At 44.4% G+C, this 22,715-nt stretch overlaps 2 protein-coding genes across 4 annotated transcripts; one reads left to right on the forward strand and one right to left on the reverse strand.

Moving 5' to 3' along the window:
- The first annotated feature begins 277 nt into the window (after positions 1-277).
- LOC128770370 (ELKS/Rab6-interacting/CAST family member 1-like) lies at positions 278-17,860 on the forward strand. Of its 3 annotated transcripts, XM_053884734.1 has the most exons (21): positions 278-458; positions 1,910-2,668; positions 2,741-2,929; positions 6,583-6,874; positions 7,659-7,786; positions 7,857-7,931; positions 8,007-8,162; positions 8,227-8,394; positions 9,173-9,340; positions 9,420-9,557; positions 9,628-9,768; positions 9,899-10,039; positions 10,124-10,317; positions 11,084-11,219; positions 11,615-11,746; positions 12,263-12,319; positions 13,591-13,751; positions 13,898-14,045; positions 14,242-14,337; positions 14,935-15,120; positions 16,529-17,860. In XM_053884734.1, the coding sequence occupies exons 2-21, from the start codon at positions 2,123-2,125 to the stop codon at positions 16,664-16,666; spliced, it is 3,390 nt and encodes a 1,129-aa protein (XP_053740709.1). In that variant the 5' UTR covers positions 278-458; positions 1,910-2,122; the 3' UTR covers positions 16,667-17,860. The 3 variants fall into 3 exon arrangements, with proteins under 3 accessions (XP_053740709.1, XP_053740710.1, XP_053740711.1); XM_053884735.1 differs by lacking the exon at positions 12,263-12,319; XM_053884736.1 differs by lacking the exons at positions 12,263-12,319; positions 16,529-17,860 and adding an exon at positions 14,488-14,563 and having other exon boundaries at positions 14,935-15,083.
- A 1,616-nt stretch (positions 17,861-19,476) lies between these two features.
- fbxl14a (F-box and leucine-rich repeat protein 14a) lies at positions 19,477-22,281 on the reverse strand. The gene has a single exon (XM_053885595.1). It carries the CDS (start codon positions 21,772-21,774, stop codon positions 20,563-20,565), a length of 1,212 nt encoding a protein of 403 aa, XP_053741570.1. The 5' UTR covers positions 21,775-22,281; the 3' UTR covers positions 19,477-20,562.
- Positions 22,282-22,715: the final 434 nt, after the last annotated feature.

Consider the following 22,715-nt stretch of genomic DNA (forward strand, 5'->3'; position numbering starts at 1 on the left):
TTTAACTAAGGAAAATAAGTTAAGTCCAGAGCATGAATAACTACATTCTGATTATTCGTAGATCGATTGTCAAATGTGTGGGGAATAATAATAAAAATAATAATCTTGACCTTGAGTCAGTGGGTCGCATTGAATAGAATTTAAATATTCAGATGAACACACTACTCTTGTAATGGTTAATCCGATTTGATCTGAATATCTTGACTAACGTCGAATCATGGCCGCGCTTTTGAAATTCAAGCGTGGCGTGGAACGCTGTCGGGAACGCGCACCGGGGTCTTGACGTCACTGAGGCGCCCTGACTCTCCAGAGCCGCTACTGCTGGCGAAAAGATGACAAAATCAGATAAGCGTCCAACGCATAATTGACAAAATACATGTCATTTTGTGGAATTCAACTCCATCCAACGTAGGATTCGGCAGCTGTGCTGACCTGCTCCCCAGCAGACCCACAGGAAGGTAGTTTGTTTGTACTATTTCTACTGCTGAATAACGTTTTCCTCCGCCAGATATAGAAAAAGAGGTTTTGCATGACCACGTCAGATGGATAGCCCTTGATTTGTCACCTCGCTTTTAACATATTTACAATATTTGTTTTGTCCATTTCGGGGAAAAGGCGTCTATGTTGGGAGGAATAGCTCCAAATGAAAAGAAGGGTGGAAATGTTTGATATGGGTGTCTCCGTAGCAGAGCTTCTAGGCTGTTGTCCAGACTGTGTGAATGCTTTATTGCAGTTGTGATAGCACACACGGACTGACCTAAACCAAAGCGTACACACATTTTTTTTTTCTAGTGGCTGCAATGTTCTGTCTGAATTCTCAGTTCACACGGAGGGATTTTTCCACGGACGATCCCCCTTTGCCTCCCTGGCTAGTTACGATGCGGAGCGTCAGCAAATACAGCGGAAAAAGAAAAAAACTGAGCTGGAATCGATATATCGGCAGAAATCACGACATTTCAATCATTGTTGCTCAACATGAGCGCCGATGGGAGGTGTTTAAGGGCGTGTGTGGAGGTGAAAATGTCAGCCTTAACTGTTAGCTGGAGCGTTAGCTGTTAGCAAGGCCACGCAGACTGGCCACTTCACTGTCTGCCTGGTAGATGCAGTCAGGAACATATACACGTATCTGGCAAGAACAGAAAGTCCTCTCAAACACGGGCGGATTGCCTGCATAACAAATATAGCGTTCCCTCTTGATAACTATGTGTATAATGGAGAATTATAAAGCGAAAAATTCTTACTAGTGGTTAGATAATTCTCATTTGTCATGTTTAAATCGGTGCCAGCCTACATAAAATAACGTTGTACTACGATACATGGATGCATAAAATATATTCAGGGACAAGTTCTGCTGAGATTTACCCTGTGTCTACTTTGTTACTAATATCCACATTTAGACTTCTTATTATCCTCAAACGGCAACCAGGTGGTGTCTTGTCCAATTTACATGTTTATAGCTCCTTTTGAGATCTGTCACTATCTTTCAAACACTTCCAGTCATTCCACTGAGGGGTGATGGAGCCAATGATTCGGCTGAAAAAGGAGTAATGGATATTTGTTTCTGAATTTAAAACCTCTATCTGTATCTAGAAATCATGTTTGTGAAGTGCAAGACCCGGTTTGCACTATTATTGGTTGCTAGAGCGCGATGAGTATTTAAAACAAATGCAACCAGTTTAATCCTTTCTAGAGTCTATTATGGAATGTGTATTATGGAATGTGTGTTTTAGGTGGTTTAGTAAGTAGTGGGTCAAAATGTAAGCCGTTTGTCATTATTTTTGGTGTTGATTTATCTCCTATTGTGGGTGGCATTTTGCTTAAGATTCAATTAACAGTTTAGTACTGAGGGGTGTATACTGCATGTTAGATTTGAGATATTACTCATAATGATTGTGTGTGTTTGTCACAGACAGGAAGGCTCCTGCTGCGAGAGGACTATCTGCACTGTTGCTCACTGAAGTGGAAAGCCATGCACATTTGGATCCTCCTCTGTAGCTAAGGCTTGTGACAAGCACATTATACACAATTGTTGGAGGCCACATAGTTGATAGTGGGCCACATTTAAACAGTTCAGGTCCTTCACCAGTTCCTCCCGTCAGTTTCATTATCCACTTCAGACAACATGTATGGTAGCTCCCGCTCTGTTGGCAGAGGGGATGCCAACCATAGTGGTGGAAGGGATGGAGGAGGCACTGGCTCTCAGGGATCCGGCCGGTCTCCTCGCCTTCCACGCTCTCCCCGGATGGGACACCGGCGAACCAACAGCACAGGGGGCAGTGGAGGAGGCCCCGGTGGCCCGGGAGGCAAGACACTTTCCATGGAGAACATCCAGTCTCTGAACGCTGCATATGCCACCTCAGGACCAATGTACCTCAGTGATAATGAGGTCGCCATGGCAGGTGATCATCTTCCCAAAAGTGGCGGGACAGTAACAACCATGGGGAGACAGCGAGTGACATATGGGTCTAGAAGCAACAGCAGTGGAGTCGTGGCTGCCAGCACTCCTAACATTTCCACATCAGTGCCTGCCAATGCTGTGCTGCCTGCTGGTATGATGGCAGGGGATGCTCTAGCTTTTGGGGACCACCACATGGCCTCCACTGTACCACACTCTCTGAGACAAGCCAGAGACAACACCATACTTGACCTTCAGGCCCAACTGAAAGAGGTATGTTAAAGGTGTTCCTTATATTTTGAGTGTAATGAACCCTCAACTTTACTGACCCGATTTATAATATAGGTTCTGCGGGAGAATGAAATGCTCCGACGAGAAGTGGAGGTGAAAGAGAGCAAGCTAAGTTCCTCTATGAATAGCATCAAGACCTTTTGGAGCCCGGAGTTAAAGAAGGAGCGAGCGCTTCGAAAAGATGAAGTGTCCAAGATAACTGTGTGGAAGGAGCAGTACCGCGTCATACAAGACGAGGCACAGGTTAGTAGCGCCACTGCTTCGATGCACAACTCTGCAGACATTTCAAATGGATAAATCCATGCTATTCTCTACACAGGCTGGTACTGTGCTGGTAAATAATCCTCTTAAACGCTGCTAGATTCTCATGCTCAACAGATGAAAACATCCAAAGGATGCTGCTCCGTATGTTTTTGAGACAACCAAATGGGAATTTTAAAGCCTAATTCTTGTCTTTGTTAAGTCGTTCTTGGCCACCTATTGAATAACTAGGGGGGCTTTCCCACATACATTCTTTATTCAGTGTTCACTTCGCTGTCTGACTATTTGTCAGTGGAAGGTTTCGTATTGATTGGTCATTTTAAAGAAACAGTGAAGGACTAAGCATCTTTAGAAATCAAGTGGCAAATTATTAACTGTTTAATGTGAGTGATGGCGTCTTGACGCTCAACTGCAAATGTGTTCCACAACCGAAGAGGATTAATATTGTCTTCGGGAACTGCCAGCTGGTAACGGAGTGTCCATTTACCTTGTTATTGATCTGCTTTGACTGATGTTAACAGTCATGCATACAATCCAGTCCATCCTCAGCCCCAGTAGAACTTTCGCTGCCGGTATCTTTGGTGTAGCACATGACTGGCGTTTATGCGTCATCAAGAGTTTGCTGACACTTGAGGGCTGCACCTCAGGTTCAGACATGTGAGCTGGAATATTTCACTTTAGCAAGTCACTGGGATTGGTGTGGATTGCTCATTTACTTTTTTACTTTTGTGCCTGGTTACTACTTGGTTGCTTCCGTCCATAACGGTTACAGGCGCAGTGTTTCATATCGAACAGGCTTAGTTACTATTGTAGTCATTGTGATCTTCAAGCGTGACGACTCACACTGCACAACAATTGTAGTACACATGTTTAAAAATAGCAATGTGTTAAGTTGGACACAGATGTGTGTCCTTTACAGCTGAAACTACACTTCTCATGGTTGAGCTAGTCTTCACTCAGATTTCTCTCACTCACATGCTATCAACTAGAACTGCTACTATTTTGATAGTCGACTGGTCACCAACACTTAGTTGACGAGTCAGCATGTACAGATTGATGAACATGTCAACACGTCTGAGTCTGTTGTAAACAGAAAAAACTGCCCTTCTCTTAAGACATGTTGGAAAACGGTGATGATGTCATGACTTGTCAACACATCAAGCCATCAGCAGCTAATATTATGCCGAATAGTCGTGGCAGTGTACTATCATCACGCAACAATCACATTCATAGGCACAACACTTTGGAAGGCACTTTGGACATTCAACAATTAACTGCAAAACTGGATGGTTGTTACCCATAGAGCTACAACTATGATGCAATGTTGTGAACGTCCGCATGGACAGGAACGATGATCGGCTGCCAAAATGCTCCACGCCTGCGGACAGGATGCCAGGCAGCAAGTTGTGCGACAGTGTGTCGCCTCAGCACTGCAGCCTTCGGTTGAAACCAGGGGTGAACTGACAAACTTTGATCACATTCAGCAAACTTACTCTGGAAAATGTTTGGGAAAATATCCCTGATGCCCTGCTCAAAAAAATAGAAAATGTCTTGCGTCACATGATGATTCAACACACTTAGATGCATTGTGTTCTTGCACTGTTATATCAGGCCTAGGGATGGGTGATATAATAAACACGGATCCAGAGGCTCCGAGTCGACCAGTGTCATTATAAAAGGTTCCCTGTATTAAAAATAAGTTTAAAACTACGATTATGAACCAAAGTCCACCGCACTCTCCACAACTGTCACACGCAGGTGTCTGCTGTCAAACGGCATGTAGCTGGAGAGCGTGGTGCGCCGTCGCGGTCTCGTCATGTTCACGTGTGCAAGTAAGCAGTGTGTTTATCGGATTTATCATGAGATGCAGAATTGTCATCGTGGAGAGTGTGTTTGGCGGAATATTGCGTAGGAAAAGTTATCGCCCAGGGCCAACCTTTGAGTCCCAATTTCACGACTTCAGCAGCCCACAAGTGTGGCAGTTTTGGTGCAAATGTCCTTCATAAGTTTAAGACACTGAGGCCTAATATTTAGGTTGCATACGTCAGGTATAAAAATAATGTAAAGGAAACATTGAATGAACCAGTTGTATATAGACACTACCATGAAGCCCATTTTCAAGGTGACACTGCTTTTAACTGGGTGAGTCAAATCCAGCCTCACTATTGGAAAAACACACTCGCTTTGTCACTGTGATTCTTAATGATGGGTCTGAACCCCTTTAAATTGCCATTTTCACTCCTGCCCCCCCACTGAATCCCACTGTGGACTAATTTCAGTAATGCCTGACTATTACGCCGCTAATCAGTGGTTAGTGTAATTTAAAGATGTCTGCTTCCGTATGTCAGCCTCCTCCGCCTTGCACGCAGTGGCACACATGTGACTCTAAGACTGCTTTGTCACAGTCTCTATTAAGATGCATGTCCTGGTTAAACTGACAAATCGGTTTCTTTCTGGTGGGTACATTGTTTTTTTCAAAGCTAGACTTGCTTTGCCAGATTTTTTGGTACAAATTGCCACATTCGGTTTGTCACGCTGAGGCGTTTGTTCGTGTCATCCTTGGTGACAAGTGACTGTTAGCCAGTCAGTGTAGGTGTTAGAAAGCATTTGCCACATACTTGTGTTCTTTCAGTGGAATCGGTGAAAACATAAACTCCAGTGGACTTTTAATGCCCCACGGTGGGTTTTTAATCATCTGTGCCCACTGCTGTGGAAGATATTGCTTTAATTGTGTCTTAAACCAGTGCTGTTGTCTCCCATCTTGTGTGCTTTCTGTTTGCTAAATCTGGCGGTTATCTCTCCGCAGGCAGGGAGGGTGTAAATATGGGCTAGAGAAAGGAGGTGTGTGTGGATGCATATGCCTGTGTGTATGTTGGAGAGAAGAGGGGGATGATCTGTGCAGAAGTGAGTCAGTCTGAGTCACGAGGTTACAGGAAGGGAGGGCCGGTGAGAGGAGAGGTGAAAGTGTTGGAGGAAAGAGAGCAACTAAGGTGGATGGCAGGGAGGAGAGAAGAATAATGAAGAAGAGGGGAGGGGGTGTTGAAGGAGGATGGAGAGAAACAAAGGCAGACACTGACTCGTCTCTTTGTTCTCTCATCTGAAAAAGCTCACAGCTGGTTCAGACCAGAGTGTAGCGCGCAACCTTGTTATAGTATCTCTCTACAGCTAGTCTGTGTGTGTGTGTGGCGTCAGATGCCTCAAAACAATGCAACACTATACTGGGCTGATTGTGTTTCAGCACTTGTGTTTCGCTGGGTCTGCAATGTAACTCTGCCCACAATGGCTGAGTGTTGTCAGAGCACCACACCGCCTCTGCTCATGAATGAGAAACGTACTCATCTTGGATCGATTGTCATGAAGCAGTGGGGTAAAGTCATTCAGCGTTCACCGCCTTGGCTCACCCTAATTGTTCTGCACAGAACCTGCCTGGGCGACGTCATCCTTCTCCTCCGTACTGCTTGTCTCAGCAGCTGCAAAATCATCAGGAATAAACTGATGTATTAATGATGTTGTAAAGTATCTCACAGAGAAGGCTTCTATAGCTGTAAAAGCTGCCAATGATTTGCTCAGTATATCTGAGCCCCATTTGAAGACTTTACATTGCTCAGGTAGTTAACTTTTTTTTCCCCCTCCAGCACCTCCAGATGACAGTGCAGGCCCTCCAGGACGAGCTGAGGATTCAAAGAGACCTGAACCAGCTGCTCCAGCAGGACCCCGCCGGCCAAGGTCGCGACCTCGCCCTTTCATCTGAACCAACCGAGGAGAACTACAGGCGGCTACAGGCTGAGTACGAGAGGCAGGCCAAGGAACTCTTCCTCCTCAGGAAAACGCTGGAGGAAATGGAGCTGAGGATCGACACACAGAAGCAAACCTTGGGTGCCAGGGACGAGTCTATCAAGAAACTTCTGGAGATGTTGCAGAGCAAAGGTTAGAGGGACAGTGTGAAGAATGATGCATGAACACATCATTCATTTGAGAAATGTGGACAAAAAGTAAAATAATCACAGCCCTCATTGAATCTTCATTCATTCATAACTAATATACATAGTTCAGTAGGGTGTGATGATGAATCTCTGCAACACTCCCTCGAAGATGTTTTCAAACAAACAAGAAGCCAAGAAAGAAAGTCAGTGATCAGCTCCCACACTGGCGTCTCGACTCTGTCTGCCTTGTCTTCACGTTCTTGTTCCTCTTTCATGGACCAAGCCAACTACTTTAATAGGACATGAGAGCGTTCTCCCCCGACATGCTGTCCTCAGCTGGCAATTCACTGAACAGTTAAACTCAAAGTGTCAGGATGTGGGAAACAACTTTGGATGATTTTTTTTTTTTTTTTTTTTGCAATCAAAAGAAATGAAACCAGCAGAGCCATGTGATTATTTTGCTGATCATATCAGAATCACAAGACACGCAGGAGATTTTTTTTTTTACGCCTTGTGTTTTTGTCATCACACTCACTCGCACAAAACAAAACTGAAACACTTTCTTTTATTTGTTCTGTATCCTTGTTTTTTCAGTTTAATATTTTTTTTGTGCGTTAGAATCATCTTTTACATTTCTTTTTCCGTTTTCTTGTTTCCACCTCTGATTTTGTTATTGTAATGTATCACTGTCAGATCACTTTCGCATTTGATTCAATGTCTAAAAATGTGTTTCAATTGATTCATCGAAACAACTTGATTTTAATTTGTCTCTCAAACCTCTGCACCAGGACCGTCTGCTAAAGCATCAGAGGAGGACCAGGAGCGCACCAGAAGGCTGGCCGATGCGGAGATGCACCGGCATCATCTGGAAAGTTTGCTTGACCAGAGAGACAGAGAAATCGGTGCACTCAGAGAAGTAATGTCTCCAATAGGAACTTCCTCGATTGTTGTACTTCGTTTGCTGTAACATTTTCATTTGTTTACAGGAGCTGCACCGTCGATACGAGGGAACTCCAGAGTCCACCAAAACCAAGGCTTTACAGACTGTCATCGACATGAAGGTTAGGATTTATATTGAAAAGAATTTGCCCATCAGAGGCAGCATGGAAGCATTTATATTTTTAATGCCCACTCAGGATGCAAAAATTAATTCAATGGAGCGAAACCTGCGGGACATGGAGGAAGAGCTTCTTATGCTGAAATCAAACGGACTTCTGAGTTGTGAGGAGCGCCAAGAGGAGATGAAGCAGATGGAGGTCTACCGCAGCCATACCAAGTTCATGAAGAATAAGGTCAGGCACAAACAAGCAGAGAATTTGATCTTATGTTACAGTTTTTTTTTTTGTCCCCGCTCAGATGGAGCAGTTGAAACAGGACCTTTCCCGGAAGGACACTGAAATTCTAGGACAGCGGACCAAACTGGAGACACTCAACAACCAGTTCTCAGACAGCAAACAGCACATCGAAGTGCTCAAAGAGTCTTTGACCGCCAAGGAGCAGCGAGCTGCCATCTTGCAGACAGAGGTAGAGCCCAAACACTCCTCCTTCAGCTTTCAGGAATGTGCTTGCAGTAACACACTGGTGAAGGAATGCTCACTTGTCCGTGCCAACTTTGGAAACAGTTGCCCTTTTTCCTATCTTTCCTGAAGACTACCTCAACTTTTACTACATACATTGTATTAAATTGTTATCTAAACCAGTGGTCCCCAACCCCTGTGGCGGGGACCGGTACTGGTCCGTGGATCAATTGGTACCGGGCCGCTCAAGAAATAATTCATTATCTCCAAGAGAGCCAAAATTAAATCCACATTCGCAAAATGAGTAGGACACAGTTGTTTCTTTGCAAAGGGAAAAGGGTTAGGTGAAGAGTTAACAAACAATACCAGGAGTCGTACTTGAAATATGGATTTATCGCGGCCGTCTACAATTACTCCCAGATGGGACCATCTCGTTGCAGAAACAAGCTCAGGGCTCCCATTGATTTAACAATGTGGTGAGATAAAAATGTTCATGCACTTTATATTCGGTATTGTGGTGTATCTATATGCAATTTTGAAGGTATGTTTAAACGTTACCATAGCGACCAGAGTCAGAAAGTGTTAGGGCACTGGTCGAGAGGAGGAGAGTTTGTGAGCCTTAGCGGGTACACAAACATGCAGAGGCCTTATATGACAGGTCAAAGTGGCAACTTCATACCCCCCGGGCCACGTTCCAATTGTCAAGTGTTGACCGGTCAGCAGTGATAAAAAGGTTGGGGACCTCTGATCTAAACTACAACGTTGCCACATGGCTTCCTTATTAGGTGGATGCTCTGCGGCAGAGGTTGGAGGAGAAGGAGGCGACGCTGAACAAGAAGAGCAAACAGATTCAAGAGATGTCAGAGGAGAAGGGAACTCTCAACGGGGAGATCCATGATCTCAAAGACATGCTTGAGGTCAAAGAGCGGAAAGTTAATGTGCTACAGAAGAAGGTGATGCTCAGCGCAACCACAAGAGACACATTAGTTGTTGATGGTTGTCATCACTAATGGGCTGCTTATTCACTCACAGATTGAGAACCTGCAGGAGCAGCTGAGGGACAAAGAGAAGCAGATGAGCAGTCTCAAGGAGAGAGTCAAGTCTTTGCAGGCGGACACGTCCAACACGGACACCGCGCTCACCACGCTTGAGGAATCGCTCGCAGAAAAGGTGAGCGAAAGAGCAATCCTAACTGGTGAGATGAAGCAGAGTAAATGAACACATGTCCACCTCCTCACAGGAGCGCATCATTGAGCGACTAAAGGAGCAGCGAGATCGAGACGACAGAGAAAGGACAGAGGAGCTGGATACTACCAAGAAGGAGCTGAAGGAGTTAAAGGAGCGGCTGAGTCTGCTGCAGGGAGATTTGTCGGACAGAGAGGTGAGAGGTTTCTGCAGCCTGTGAGGTGAATGAAAGTCAACAAACAAAGTCTTAGCACTACAGCTCACATGACTGTAGTCTTCATGGTTGATGTCTCATGAAGTTTACTTGAGTTCTAACATGTGTGCAGACTTCTCTGCTGGACCTGAAGGAGCATGCTTCATCTTTGGCTTCCTCTGGACTCAAGAAAGACTCCAAACTCAAAAGCCTGGAGATCACACTTGAGCAGAAGAAGGAAGAGTGTCTTAAATTAGAAAATCAGCTCAAAAGAGTGGGTTCCTATTTTACTAGTCAATGTTCAATCATATTGTGGCGCTGATCTTGTGGGGGATGACTTTGGACACTTCTTTTCTAGGCACAAAATGCAGCACACGAGGCACAGGCCAACACCGAGCTGGCCGAGCGCATCCAAAACCTCGAACAGGAAGTGGCCCGCCACAGAGAGGATTCTGGGAAGGCCCAGGCTGAGGTTGACCGTCTGCTGGAAATCCTACGGGAAATGGAAAATGAGAAGAATGACAAAGACAAGAAGATCAGTGAGCTGGAGACGTGAGTGTTTAGAAGCATCTTTTAACCAGTGATTGGCATTTCCTCATCTCAAGTGTCATCAGTATTGATGACAAAGGGAAGCATTTAGTTGAGGGAGGAGCAAAATGAGCAGAGGATACACACATGTGCTGAACGGTAGCTCCAGACTTCTTGATTCAGTTTCTATTTGAAATGTATCTTTACGTTTAGTTTAGGATCCTTTATTACTGTCATGAGCTCAGTGATCCAAATACGGCGTCACTTCTTATCATCAGCTCTCGCATGATGAGATTATGTTGCTATGGAAACTGTTGACTTTTGCTGTAATAAGCAGCACTTCTCTGTCATATTGGAAAACCTGGCGTGCAGATATAAGGCCTAATGTAGAAGTTGACAGTGAACCACGGTCTGTCATTAGATGATGTGTTTTTGTGCTCACACTCTTATCGTCTCTCATGTGAGCCTCCTCCATGCTTGAACCTGTTTTTCTCTTTCACTGCTTTCTCTCTGTTCAATGGAAACCCTTCACCCTGCCAGTTTGGCCTCCAGGTTAGTGCTTTAGATCTCTTGCTGAGTCCTGCCCCCATTTGTCCTTTTCTCACCTGACTTCACTCTTCGTCACCTGCGTTTTCTTAATGTATTTTGAAATGTTTTTTTATTTTTAAGCAGTGTCAGTCACGTGTCAGTAAATCTGCAGAGTTAACAAGTGATAGTTCTAACAAGACAACTTTTCTTTTTGCATTCCTGCCTGTCAACATTTAAGTGTCTGTTGTAAACGTCTTTGCAGGCAGATGAAAGACCAGACGAAGAAGGTGGCGTCTCTGAAGCACAAGGAGCAGGTGGAGAAGAGCAAGAACGCTCGACTCATGGAGGAGGCCCGAAAGAGGGAGGATAACATGTCGGAGACTTCGCAGCAGGTGAAGGTGAGGTCTCAACTATGCTTTTGATCGTAGTATTCTGGTATGAGCTCTTGTTTAAGTAGTACGAGAAAACAAGCTTATTGGCAACCCAAATTTCTGGAGGACCATGTCATGATATTTATTCAAAGATAAACCTGCAACATTTTCTATTTAAATAGAGCGATTTTATAAGGAAAGGCTAGTAAAACTATGTTTGTTTTGTGTTTTGTTTTTCGCAGGCATCTCAACCCACATATTAAAAAGGCAAAATTACAGTGATTTTCCAACAATACATTTTTATTTTCATTCTGTTGTCAAGAAAACAGTTGTTAATTCTGTGACTTGTGTTTGTCTTGTTTCAAATGATTCAGAATCTTCATCTGCGCCTTCATTTCTTCCCCTTCTGTGATGCTCCACAGGACTCGCTGCGTCAGAAGTCTGAGCGCATCGAGGAGTTGGAGGAGGCCCTTCGAGAGAGTGTCCAGATCACTGCTGAGAGGGAAATGGTTCTAGCACAGGAAGAGGCTGCAAGGTCACTCCAGGAGAAGCAGGTACACGCACGCGTGCGCACACACACACACCATAACATTAATGCCACAGCATCAAACTTTAGAGTCGCTAGAGAAAACGTTTATTCTTTCTCTCTTCTCTGTGACTTATGGTGCAGTGTTTCCCAACTGTCACACAGGCATCCTATTAAACCATCAATTTAAAGATTAATTTTCATTTCCAAACTGGGTTTTGAAGATGAGGGTCTGTGACGTGACTGCAGTGTAACACAGTTGACTACATCTGTGAAGTACAAAACTGAGGTGTCTCATTGAAAATGTGATGTGAAAATTGTGCTTCTGTTACGTTCGTGCTGCAACTTATTTGAGTAAAGAGTTTAAATGTATAACTAGGGGTATTGGTTATGATGCAGTTAACCCAGGAGAAACACTGCACTGTGGGGTTTACCATACTCTCTTTACTTCCTTCCTCCTTTCCTCTTTTCTACTCATCTCTCTGGGTTCTTTCATCTGTTCTTGTCCTTTTCTCTTTTCTCTCTTCTACAAATTGCCTCTCAGACGTACTCACTCAAACTAATGCATGAGTCCAACCTCGCCCACTTAAAGTGGTCAAAGGTATGAGCCCAGTCTGTGTACGTGTGTGTGTGTGTGTGATTAACCCCATCCACCACTAACACTCTTCCAGGGTGTCGAAATAACAGCAATGCTGGTATAATGCCTGCGATCAACCAGAAACTTTTCAAAGTACGAATTTTTGGTGTGGATGCTGCATCCGATTGTACAGTTTTGCTGTTGTTACCAACCATTTTCCTGAATGTTTTACTGCTTACATGCAGTTGGCTGATAAATGCTGCTTCATTGCTCTATCTGGATGCTCTAAATATGACTTTTCCCTGCCTCTTTTTTTCCTCTTTGTTGTCTTTGAAATACACTCAACAAAAAATGCAGTGCATATTTGGCACGGTTCCATTCAATTCAGCTAAATATCTTCTCACTTTTCCCACGGAAAACTGTTGCATGATAAGTAACCGCCACACTGTGAAAATGACCTCCTGATGTGTGCACACTTGTGGGGTTCAGTTCTCTGAACAAGATAATCACAAGAAGGTCCTGCGCTCACTCCAACTGTAATTTGTATTCTTGTTGCTACTGAGTCACCATTGTTTATGTTGAACCACAGACTGTCAGTGGTTTAGGACGAACAAGTCTAGAGTCTTGTTGTAGCAGCACAGTTAAAAAACAAATGGTTCTTGCTGTAACACAGCACCATACTGAGACTGAAAGTGAACGTGTGACTGAGACGTTGTGAGAAGCCAAAGAAAGAAAGGAATGAATAACATTAAATCCAAAACAGAGTAAATATTCCATGAATATAAATGGTTATATATTCTTTCACTGTATGTTAAGTGCATTTGAAGGTTGTCCACATAAATCATATTTGAAGTGGTGATGATCTTGGTGAAAGAACGATGGCAAATTGGCAAAGTCATTTTAAAAAATTTATTTTTCTCATCTGCTTAAAGTACATCATTTAATTAAACATCAAATTAAAAAATGTTGCGTAAAGTGTAAATAACTGAGGTGAATAGCGGGATAAACTAAGTAATATATTATATTATTGTATTGGAATATATTCCAATACTCATGTTGTTCAAAGGGCACATTTTAGCTTGTTTACCCTCCTGCAGTCATGAATCACAATAAGAAAAGTAAAAAATATATATAGTTAAAAGGACTCACAATTGTGAATGCTGGTTTTTGTTGAGTGTATATTTAGTAAATGTCAGGTAAATAAGATTCTGAACATCTTTGGCCGTCACTTGACCTCCTCTCTTACACAACCGCCCTCCCTCTGCTCACATTTGTGTGTGCGTGTGTGTTCCCAGATGGAGGAGCTGCTGGGGGCCATGGAAAAGGTGAAACAGGAGCTGGAGTCCATGAGAGCCAAGCTCGCCTCCACCCAACAGTCCCTGTGTGAGAAAGAAGCGCACCTGACCACCCTGCGAGCCGAGCGCAGGAAACACTTGGAGGAGGTGCTGGAGATGAAGTAAGACTCGCTCCGGGTGATCAATCGCTTCCTTTCAAAATGTCATCCCAGTGAGGCCCACCTCAGCGGGCAGCCCCCATGAATAAGTAATGATAATGAAGCTATTTACTGGTGTGGTTAAATGTTATTGCTCTCCCACTCGCCAGACAGGAGGCGCTGTTGGCAGCCATCAGCGAAAAGGACGCCAACATCGCTCTGCTGGAGTTGTCCTCCTCCAAGAAGAAGAAGACGCAGGACGAAGTCTCTCTGCTGAAGCGTGAGAAGGACAGGCTGGTCCAACAGCTAAAGCAGCAGGTGAGAAGAGGACACCAGTCACATGTAAACCCTCACCGTTGTCAGTGACATGTTTGGATGAATGGGTGACGGCTGGTTAGTCTCATAAGAGGATCGGCCTGAGGTGGAAAGGTGCTGGGAGAAGAGGTGGCCGACGATGGAGCTTGAACATCTCAGCTTTGTCACGTGTCCAACTGAATCAGCCTCTTCTCCTCAGACTCAAAATCGAATGAAGCTGATGGCAGACAACTACGAGGACGAACATCTGAAGACGACCCCTGACCAGACGAATCACAAACCCTCTCCTGATCAGGTGAACTTTATTTTCTCGCGAGCAGTCGACATTGCAGATGAGGCAGGAGACTCCTTCCAACAGTAATGTCTTTCGTTGAGAAACTAATGGAACCAGACTAACCAAATATTCCTCTCTAACGCTGCGCTGGGCTAACCTTGTGGCTAACAGGATGATGAGGAGGGCATTTGGGCGTAGCCAATCTTTTGCCCTCCCCCCCTCTCTCTCTGCCATTTTGTTCAGACGGGTGAGCTCGTGTTGAAAACCCACGTCGTGTATTTGGCTTGTTTGTTCAGTCATCTTGCTGTTTTACTTTTCATTTCATTGGAATTTCATTGGAATTTCATTCAACCTTTTGCATGCGTCTGCTTCACAATGATCCGCTCGCTCTGTTGTCCTTTTCGTGCCGGGGCCAAATTGACACGCTGGATGAGAATGGATGCCTTTTCTTCATCTTTATTTCCCTCCATCTTTTTTTCTTTTCACTTTGATGAGTTTCATTGTTTGCGCTTTTCGTTGTCACACCATTTTCTCTTGAGTCAAATGTGAAGTGGGGAGTAAAGAAAGTAACTCCTCCTCCTCTCTCTGTTTTTCTCTTCCTATACATTGCCACCCCAGATGATCGCCCCTCTTCTAGCCTTGTCCCAGAACCGCAGTAAGCTCAAGCTCTACATCGCCCACCTGACTGACCTCTGCCACGACCGGGACCCCAGCATCCTCAGCCAGCTAACTCCGCCCACTCACTACGACCACAGTGACCCTGAAGACTGGGAGCAGGAGCTCCAGAAGATGAGTGTGGAACAGGTAACTGCTGAAGGCCTTCTTCCTCTTAGCAGGCATTACATCACATTTAGTGACTTACAATCGAATGTGGGGCTCACGACACCCCATACTTTTCACTTCCCAGAGAGCCAGCCAGCTGCCGCATGATGTAATGTTTAAACAGCCGTGAATTTCTGACTATAGTGCGCACTGGAGTATGAGCTGCACCCACTAAATTTAAGAAGGAAAATGTGTCTTGTTCATACTTAATCCGTGGGTGCAGTGGTGCTGTCTGCCCCGTGGAAAGGTCAGTGGTGCACCCAATGCTGCTTCTCGTCTCCATGCCTCCAAGAGATCAGCTCTATGGGAGGAGCTGTGGACACGCGGGTGAAAAAAGCACATTGATAAATAAAACGCCAGGCTCAATATTTTGGCAAGATGACGCTCTTTACCCTGTAAAAATCCATATGTTAGCAGCATAGTCGTATAAGACTTGATATGAATGGTTCCTACAGTAGAATTTCCATGTGTAACATCTGAAGAAAGATCATCATTCTGAGGGCCTTCAGGTTTTTATTTTGCTGTGGCGGGAAACTCTTGATCCAGTCTGACCATTTAAGCTTGTGTGTCTTGAATATAAGGAGCTGTATATTCAGAACAGTAGAAACCCTCACCATTAAAAGGAGATTAAACAGACGTACACAGTACGTAGTGTCAGCAGTAGTCTTCAGAACCATAGGTCATGGATGCTGCTTCCCATCTGAGATGTCAATAAGCCCAATTGTTCTGGTGATGGAGAGCCTGCTTCATGACTCAACACTACTCGAACAGCAGAAGGAAAGCCACCCACGGCTGGACTAAATAACCAGCACGCAACTGATACCATCACAGTGCAGCGATATTGAGCAGATCCATCATGTTGGGTAGAAAAGTCATTGCCGTACGGTTGACTCATGTTGGTGTTCGATCGGCTTTGAAAATACAAGTAACATCTGACTTCAGTCAGATTGGATGTAAGTCGAATGTCATTGAAAATAGCCGACGTGAGGGTTATAGGTGCTACTGTAGTGGTAGATGGCTGTGTGAGAGTGAGATGCTGGGACACTGTCGTACGCGTTGCCAGGCTGCTACGTCCTGCGGTGCCAAACATTGAATTAAAAAAAAAAGCATCTGCTGGCCGTGGAAGTCAGTTGAGCAGGTCGTAAGCCGGATGTTACTTGTAAAGTTTTTCCCTTAAATTTGAAACTCATGTTTTATTGTCTCGATGGATTGTGCAGACCGAGTCTCGCGCTGTGTCCTCTAACCCAGTAATCATGTTCATCATGTTCAATGTCTCTTTGCTGGGATTCATGACTCATGAGTAGCAGATGAAACTCATGTTCATGGTGGAGTGCTAGCTCCTGTAAAAGCCAGAGTTGCTTGTCATTTAACCGTCCTCTCTCCGGCGCAGTTGGAGCGGGAGCTGGAGGTTTGTGAGCGAGAGAGCGGGGAGCTGCAGGAGTACGCCAACTGTGTTCTCCAGCAAATCGCGGACTACTGCCCGGATATCCTGGAGCAGGTTGTCAACGCGCTGGAGGAGTCCTGTTGACACGCTTCTCGTCTTCCGGTCCTCCTTCACACATCCTGGGACACCCAACTTGGTTTGCCTGTTAAAACCATTCAGAATCAGTGGTATAAACAGCATCACTATCCTTCACCTGTAATCCATGAGTATATTCAGTACAGCTAAGAAGAGTGGTCACTTTTGCTTCACTAGACGTTGCACAATGGAGATCAGGTGCATGTGGATTGATGTCTCAGCTTTAGCACAAATCCGCCTCTTCCCAGGAGAGGGGCGGAGCTTCAGTATCAGCAGGAATCTAGATCAAGCACAGATGCTGCACCTTTCTTTTCACCGCATCCCTGTCGTGGACGGAAGCGTCGACCGTTTCTAGAGCATTATCCGACGAGTGGCTTTTAGAGTTGAACAATTTGGAGCAGAGAGAGGGGAGGCACCCCGCCCCCTCACCCCCGTCACCCCCAGCCCCTCCCACCCTGGTGTTGATGTAAGATGGTTTTGCACACGTCCGTCTGTTATGAGGTATGCAAATTTTCTGTTGAGAACGTTCTAGTGGCCTTGGAGCATGCACAGATCAGTACTGGACCTAGCAGAGGCGCGGCCTCCGTAACCTTGGTGCTACGGCATGATATGAGAATTTACAATCGGATCCACTGATCATTCTGAAAATGAGGAAAAAAAAAAAAGAGCGTTGACCCTTGTGTTGATCACAAACCGGTGATCGTTTTTACTTTTTATCTTCAGGGCTGAGGTTTTTAATTACCTTCAACAAGGGTCTCCTTTTCGACACTTTGTAAATACGGTGATATTTAAGCGTGCCGTGACTGACTCAAGGTAACCAAGTGGAAGGTGTCGTCCGTTCTTTCCAGAAAAAAAACAAAAAAAACAAATCTGAAGAGCAGTGCAGTTTTCTCGTCTACTTTTGTCTGCGGGACAAAAATGTCCGTGTGTGTGTGTGAGACAGTACTGCCAAAACTCGCAGAAAGTCTTGTTCTATAAAGATGAATATATAAATATAACGCATATATATGAAAATGTTTACTGTGGATATGCATTGAATGTTTGCACAGAATCTAGAAGAGCGAGCCGCTCCGAACAAAAATAGGTTTGGTGTCTCACCGTCGAGGGTGGAAGTGTCAAAAAATACTAGTGTCAAAACGTGTTTGATGGAGGAGGATTTACGTTTCTTTAGAAAATAAAGTTTTTCTTTTTTTTTTTTTTTTTTTAATAAAAATATTTTCAACATGGTGTTTGTAAGTGTATCCTGAGACTCAAGTGTGGTGGTCTTTTTGTTTCCATGTGCTTCTGTTAATGTGGGGAGGGGGGGTTCATGGCATTGTCCACCCGCCCAAAACAGCCAGACGGTTGATTTTATACTCGGCTTGACCTGGTCTCCCCCGACTCCAGCCTGTGTCACACCCCCCCACCCTTCCTTGCCTTAACGTCTCATCCTCATTCTTGACTCTACCAAGGAGCTGATCGAGGGCTTCTGTCAGTTCGTGGTGTTTTTTTTTTTTTCCCTTTTTCCTTTCTTTGTCATTTGTAAAAAAAAAAAAAAAAAAAAAAAAAGAAAAATCTAATGAATTTACTGCCTTCAGTCTGTTAATGTTACAAATTAAAAATGTGTAAAAAGAAAACCAGACATGTTTGTGAGTTCATTGAATTTTGTATGTATGTAAATAAATAAATTATCAGCCTTGTTTGACTTTCACTCTTCCATTTGTGTGGTGTTACTCAAGTGCACAGGAGAAAACGCTGACCTCTGTCTTTGGGTTGGGGTACGCAAGCTGGTGCTTGAGACAACGTTGCAGCTTCAGCATTTTTCTTCTGTGGACCACCTTTTCGAGATTATTCAAACGCTGGTTCTGGACAAGTCCAACAGGAAGAAGGATCCAGAGCTGACCCCAGACCCACTCTGTGTTCCTCCAGAAGTGCTGAACGTCTTTCACCTGAGGTCCCTCCTCAGATTTACAGCACGATTTACTTTGCAAAGAAGAGCACATTTTTCTTCAGCATGAAGAATTAATTCACTTGTGACTAAACATATGTCTTGTAGATGAAAAACCAATCTATTAGGCGAAAGACAGATGGCACTTACTTCAAAATTGTAAACAAACTGCAAAAACAAAAGAAAAAAGATTAGGTAAGGCTTTATGGACATAAATTATTAATTCAAAAAATATTACAAGTAAATCAGTGTGGACAAATGTCTTCAAGAGTGAGTGTAAAAAAAGACAGACATTCATTTTAAATTAATAAAAATTAATATACTTTGAATAAATGAATAGAGCAGCATTAACAAGAAATTCTGATTATACTGGACAGTAGTAGGTGTAGGGAAAATATGGGATATCAATTTGGGATATGATCCACAGAATTATAATTTAGTCTTTCCAAACAAAATGTAATTGATCTGCGGGAAAACATAAACAAACAGCTTGGTTTAGAAGACATTCAGAGAATTGAAATTCAGTTTTCAAAACTGAAAGAAGTTCTCGTTTTACAGGTATATGAGGAGATGAACATAATCCACTATCAATTATAAAATATCTATATCAAGGCTTATCAGCTGATGAAGAAAGTTCACTTGGCCTATAATTGAAAACTACTATTAATAAACTGGAAAAATGCGAAAGTATGTCCTCCATTCTTAAAAACGTAGTGTGTATGAAATCTATTTCAAATATCAGACTCAAAAAAATGCAGGAAAACAGGTTTTATTCTACACTAAAATACTAAGCCACTTAATAAATATGATAATGACAGTTAATATATTTATAGAAAATAATTTTGCAATGGGATCAGCAGTACCAAGTGTTTTATAAAAACAACAGATACTCTTCCAATTAACTTTTTTATTGTCTTTTTTCAGCATATTATACACAAAATAAATGTGACTATTAAGACTCATTTTTTACAGAGGGAAGACATTTCAAATGGCACCCAAAAACTGCACAAGCCATAGAATTAAATTTGAGGGAAAAAAAATGCACAGCTGTTATTTTTTGTAAAAGACTACAAATAAAACAGTCAAAAATGAACATATTTGCAATCTTCATTCATAAATATCACTACTGTATGAATATAAAACAATCTTAAATTACTGCTTTTTTCCCGCCTAAAAAAAAAAACAAAAAACAAAAGACAACGTCAGACTTTCCAGCTGGAAGATCGTCCGGAGAAATAAACAGTTTAAGACAAGTTGCATTAAAACAAAAAATGTTGGCAGCTGAGAACTGGAGACTTCACTGCATTTGTGTTGGTGAAACTTGGGCTACGTTCACTTTACCTTGTTAAGACTAGTAATGTGGTGTGTTTGGGACACAAATACAGCAAAATACATATCTTTCAGTCACTTAAATAAGAGGATCTAAATATGTTATAATTGATAAGACAATTCAACATCATAATAAGCCTCTATTTTTTAACAGTTTTGATGTTCATTTTAAATACTTCACCATGATATACATGTTACAAAGTCCCTAATTATATCACTTTAACTCATTAGTAATGTGAACGTAGCGAGAACTGAATCACAATCGCATCTCTTCTCAAATATAAAACAACTATACATGGATAAACAAACATACAGGAGTGATCCACCCACTTCAATTTGAAGTACAACAGTCATTTAATACAAAAAAAAAGGAAATATCGGTTACGCAATTAAAAAAATACATCGGCCAAATTCATTCTATCAAAACGTCAATCCAGCGTTTGTGTTAAGAAGTTAAAATGCCTAAAACTCTGCAATGACGCATCTCTATCGAATCATAAAAATATGCGATCTAGTACTGAGAGATAGGCACTCCTGTGTAGGACGGGTGAGGTAGCTAGAGAGTGGGAACTGTACAGAGGGAGCGATGCATATTCGTGTTGACGCCGCAGCTGGGAGGAGGAGGAGGCAGACAGTCCTGCTCCGGCCTTCATCTCACCCGCTCGCTCTCAGTCATCTGCCACAGTCCCAGGTTCAACACTTTAAGGCACGGGAGCTGCGTTATCCTCTCCAGACCCCGTTTGGTGATCTTGGTGCAACCGTACAAGTCAATCCCCGTCAGCTGGCTCAGATGGTCAGCGATCAGCTCCAAGCCTTTGTCGGTGATCCTCACACACTGTCCGATGTTGAGCGTCTTCAGTTCGTGCATCTGCCGCACCATGCGGTTGATGCCGTCGTCGCTGATGTGGCAGGAGCACAGTGACAGGGACTTGAGTTGGTACAGGCCCTGGGCGATGTAGGCCAGGCTCTGGTCCCCGATCTTGTCGCAGAAGGAGACGTCCAGGCCGGAGAGCCGCAGCGAGCCCATGGCCAGGTGCATGATGCCCGTGTCGCTGATGTTGTCGCAGGAGCGCAGGTTCAGGCTGCACAGGTGGGTCATGTGCGAGAGGTGGATCATGCCGGCGTCGGAGATCCCGCCGCAGAAGCTGAGGTTGAGGACTTTCAGCTTGTTCAGGCCCTTGGCCACGTGTTTGAGGGACAGGTCGGTCAGTTTCTGGCAGTCCTGCAGGGTCAGCTTCTCCAGAGACAGGCAGCCCTCCGCGGCGCTGCGGGTCATCCCCGAGAGGTGACCGATCCCCACGTCGGACACGTGCCGGCAGCTGCGCAGGTTCAGGCTCTTGAGTCTGTGCAAGCCCCAGGCGATCAGCAGGAGGCCGGTGTTGGTGATGTTGCTGCAGCCCCCCAGCTCCAGCACCTCCAGGTTCTTCAGGTACTGCGCGATCCGGCCCAGACTGGAGTCGGTGATCTGCTTGCACAGACTGAGGTTCAGAACCCGCAAGGACGGGATGTCCTGCACAAAGGCATGTCCCAGTCCGTTGTCTGTGAGGTTGAAACATCCACACAGGTTAAGGCTTTCGATGTGCGGCATCCCCTGGATCACGTAGCTCAGACTTCGCCTCAGGCTGAGGATCTGGACCTTTTTAATCCCCCGGGTTTGCAAGCTGGGGAAGAGCGACGGGTTGGCTCGGCGCAGATGGAGCTTGGCTTCGACCCCCCTCCACACCGACTTGTGGTAGGACGCGTCCCTCCAGGCCGCGCACACTTGGGCTACTCTCCCTTTGTCTTTCACGTCCAGATAGCTGAAAATAATCGCCAGGATCTCCGGGAAAAGGCATGATATGTGCGTCTCCATCTCGAACATGACTGCGATCGTTTCCCTCTGAGCGGTGGCGGCGACTGAATCCGGGGCTTTAGAGTCCAGGTTCGCTCGCTGAAACTCCGCAGCCCAACTTGCAGTCTGGCGGACGAGCTAACTATAGCATGCGAGCGTATGGACGAAAGCGAGAAGCAAACCCTCCATCTCACATGGCCCACGCCGTCGGTGCGAGGCGTTCAAATGCGTTCCAAAGAAATAAAGCCTTGAGCTGGCGACGTGGAGGCCAATGTAATTCCAGAATTCCGAACGCCAGTCGCAATATTTACCTTGAGAGCTAAGCTAACGCCGTTAGCACAGTCGGCTCCACACTCGATGTGTAAACGCTCGCTTCTTCATCCACGCCGCCCGGACAGAGAACCCATCCCTTCACTCGAGATCATCGCCGTTGGTTTTCGGAAAGCAGGAATTCTCTCGCGAAAAGACACAGGCTCGAATGAAGCAGCCCCTCAGCCGACTGAAGCTCCCAGTAGCGTCGTAGCAGCCGGATCTGTGTTGAATAGGCTGGGCGTTAACCAGCGACACGTAGCGGCGGCGCGGGTGAACTGACGCCTGCTGCTTGGGAAATTCAATAAAAAAAACAGCATTGTTTAAACTCTGCTACTTTGTTGTTTATATAGAAGTTTACAAATCAGTACCAATAATGAGTCAAAAACGAGAACGTTTTATACTACTTAAGTAGCGACTGTTCTGCGGGTAACAGCTATTATAGTCCCCTATAACAAGGCTGCAACTCGCCATGACTTTGGAAGTCGACTAGTGAATGTGTTGAGGAACGCTATTTGTAGTGTTGTATACAGAATAAAAATACATTTAAAAGTGTATGTAAATGATAAACATGCGCATAGCTACTTTATTATTATTTTTTACTTAAATTTAGATTCCTCAGAAACATGATGCGACCTTTGTGAAATGGTCCCATAATTCGA

Source organism: Synchiropus splendidus, chromosome 14, assembly GCF_027744825.2.
Source record: "Synchiropus splendidus isolate RoL2022-P1 chromosome 14, RoL_Sspl_1.0, whole genome shotgun sequence".
NCBI lineage: Eukaryota > Metazoa > Chordata > Actinopteri > Syngnathiformes > Callionymidae > Synchiropus > Synchiropus splendidus.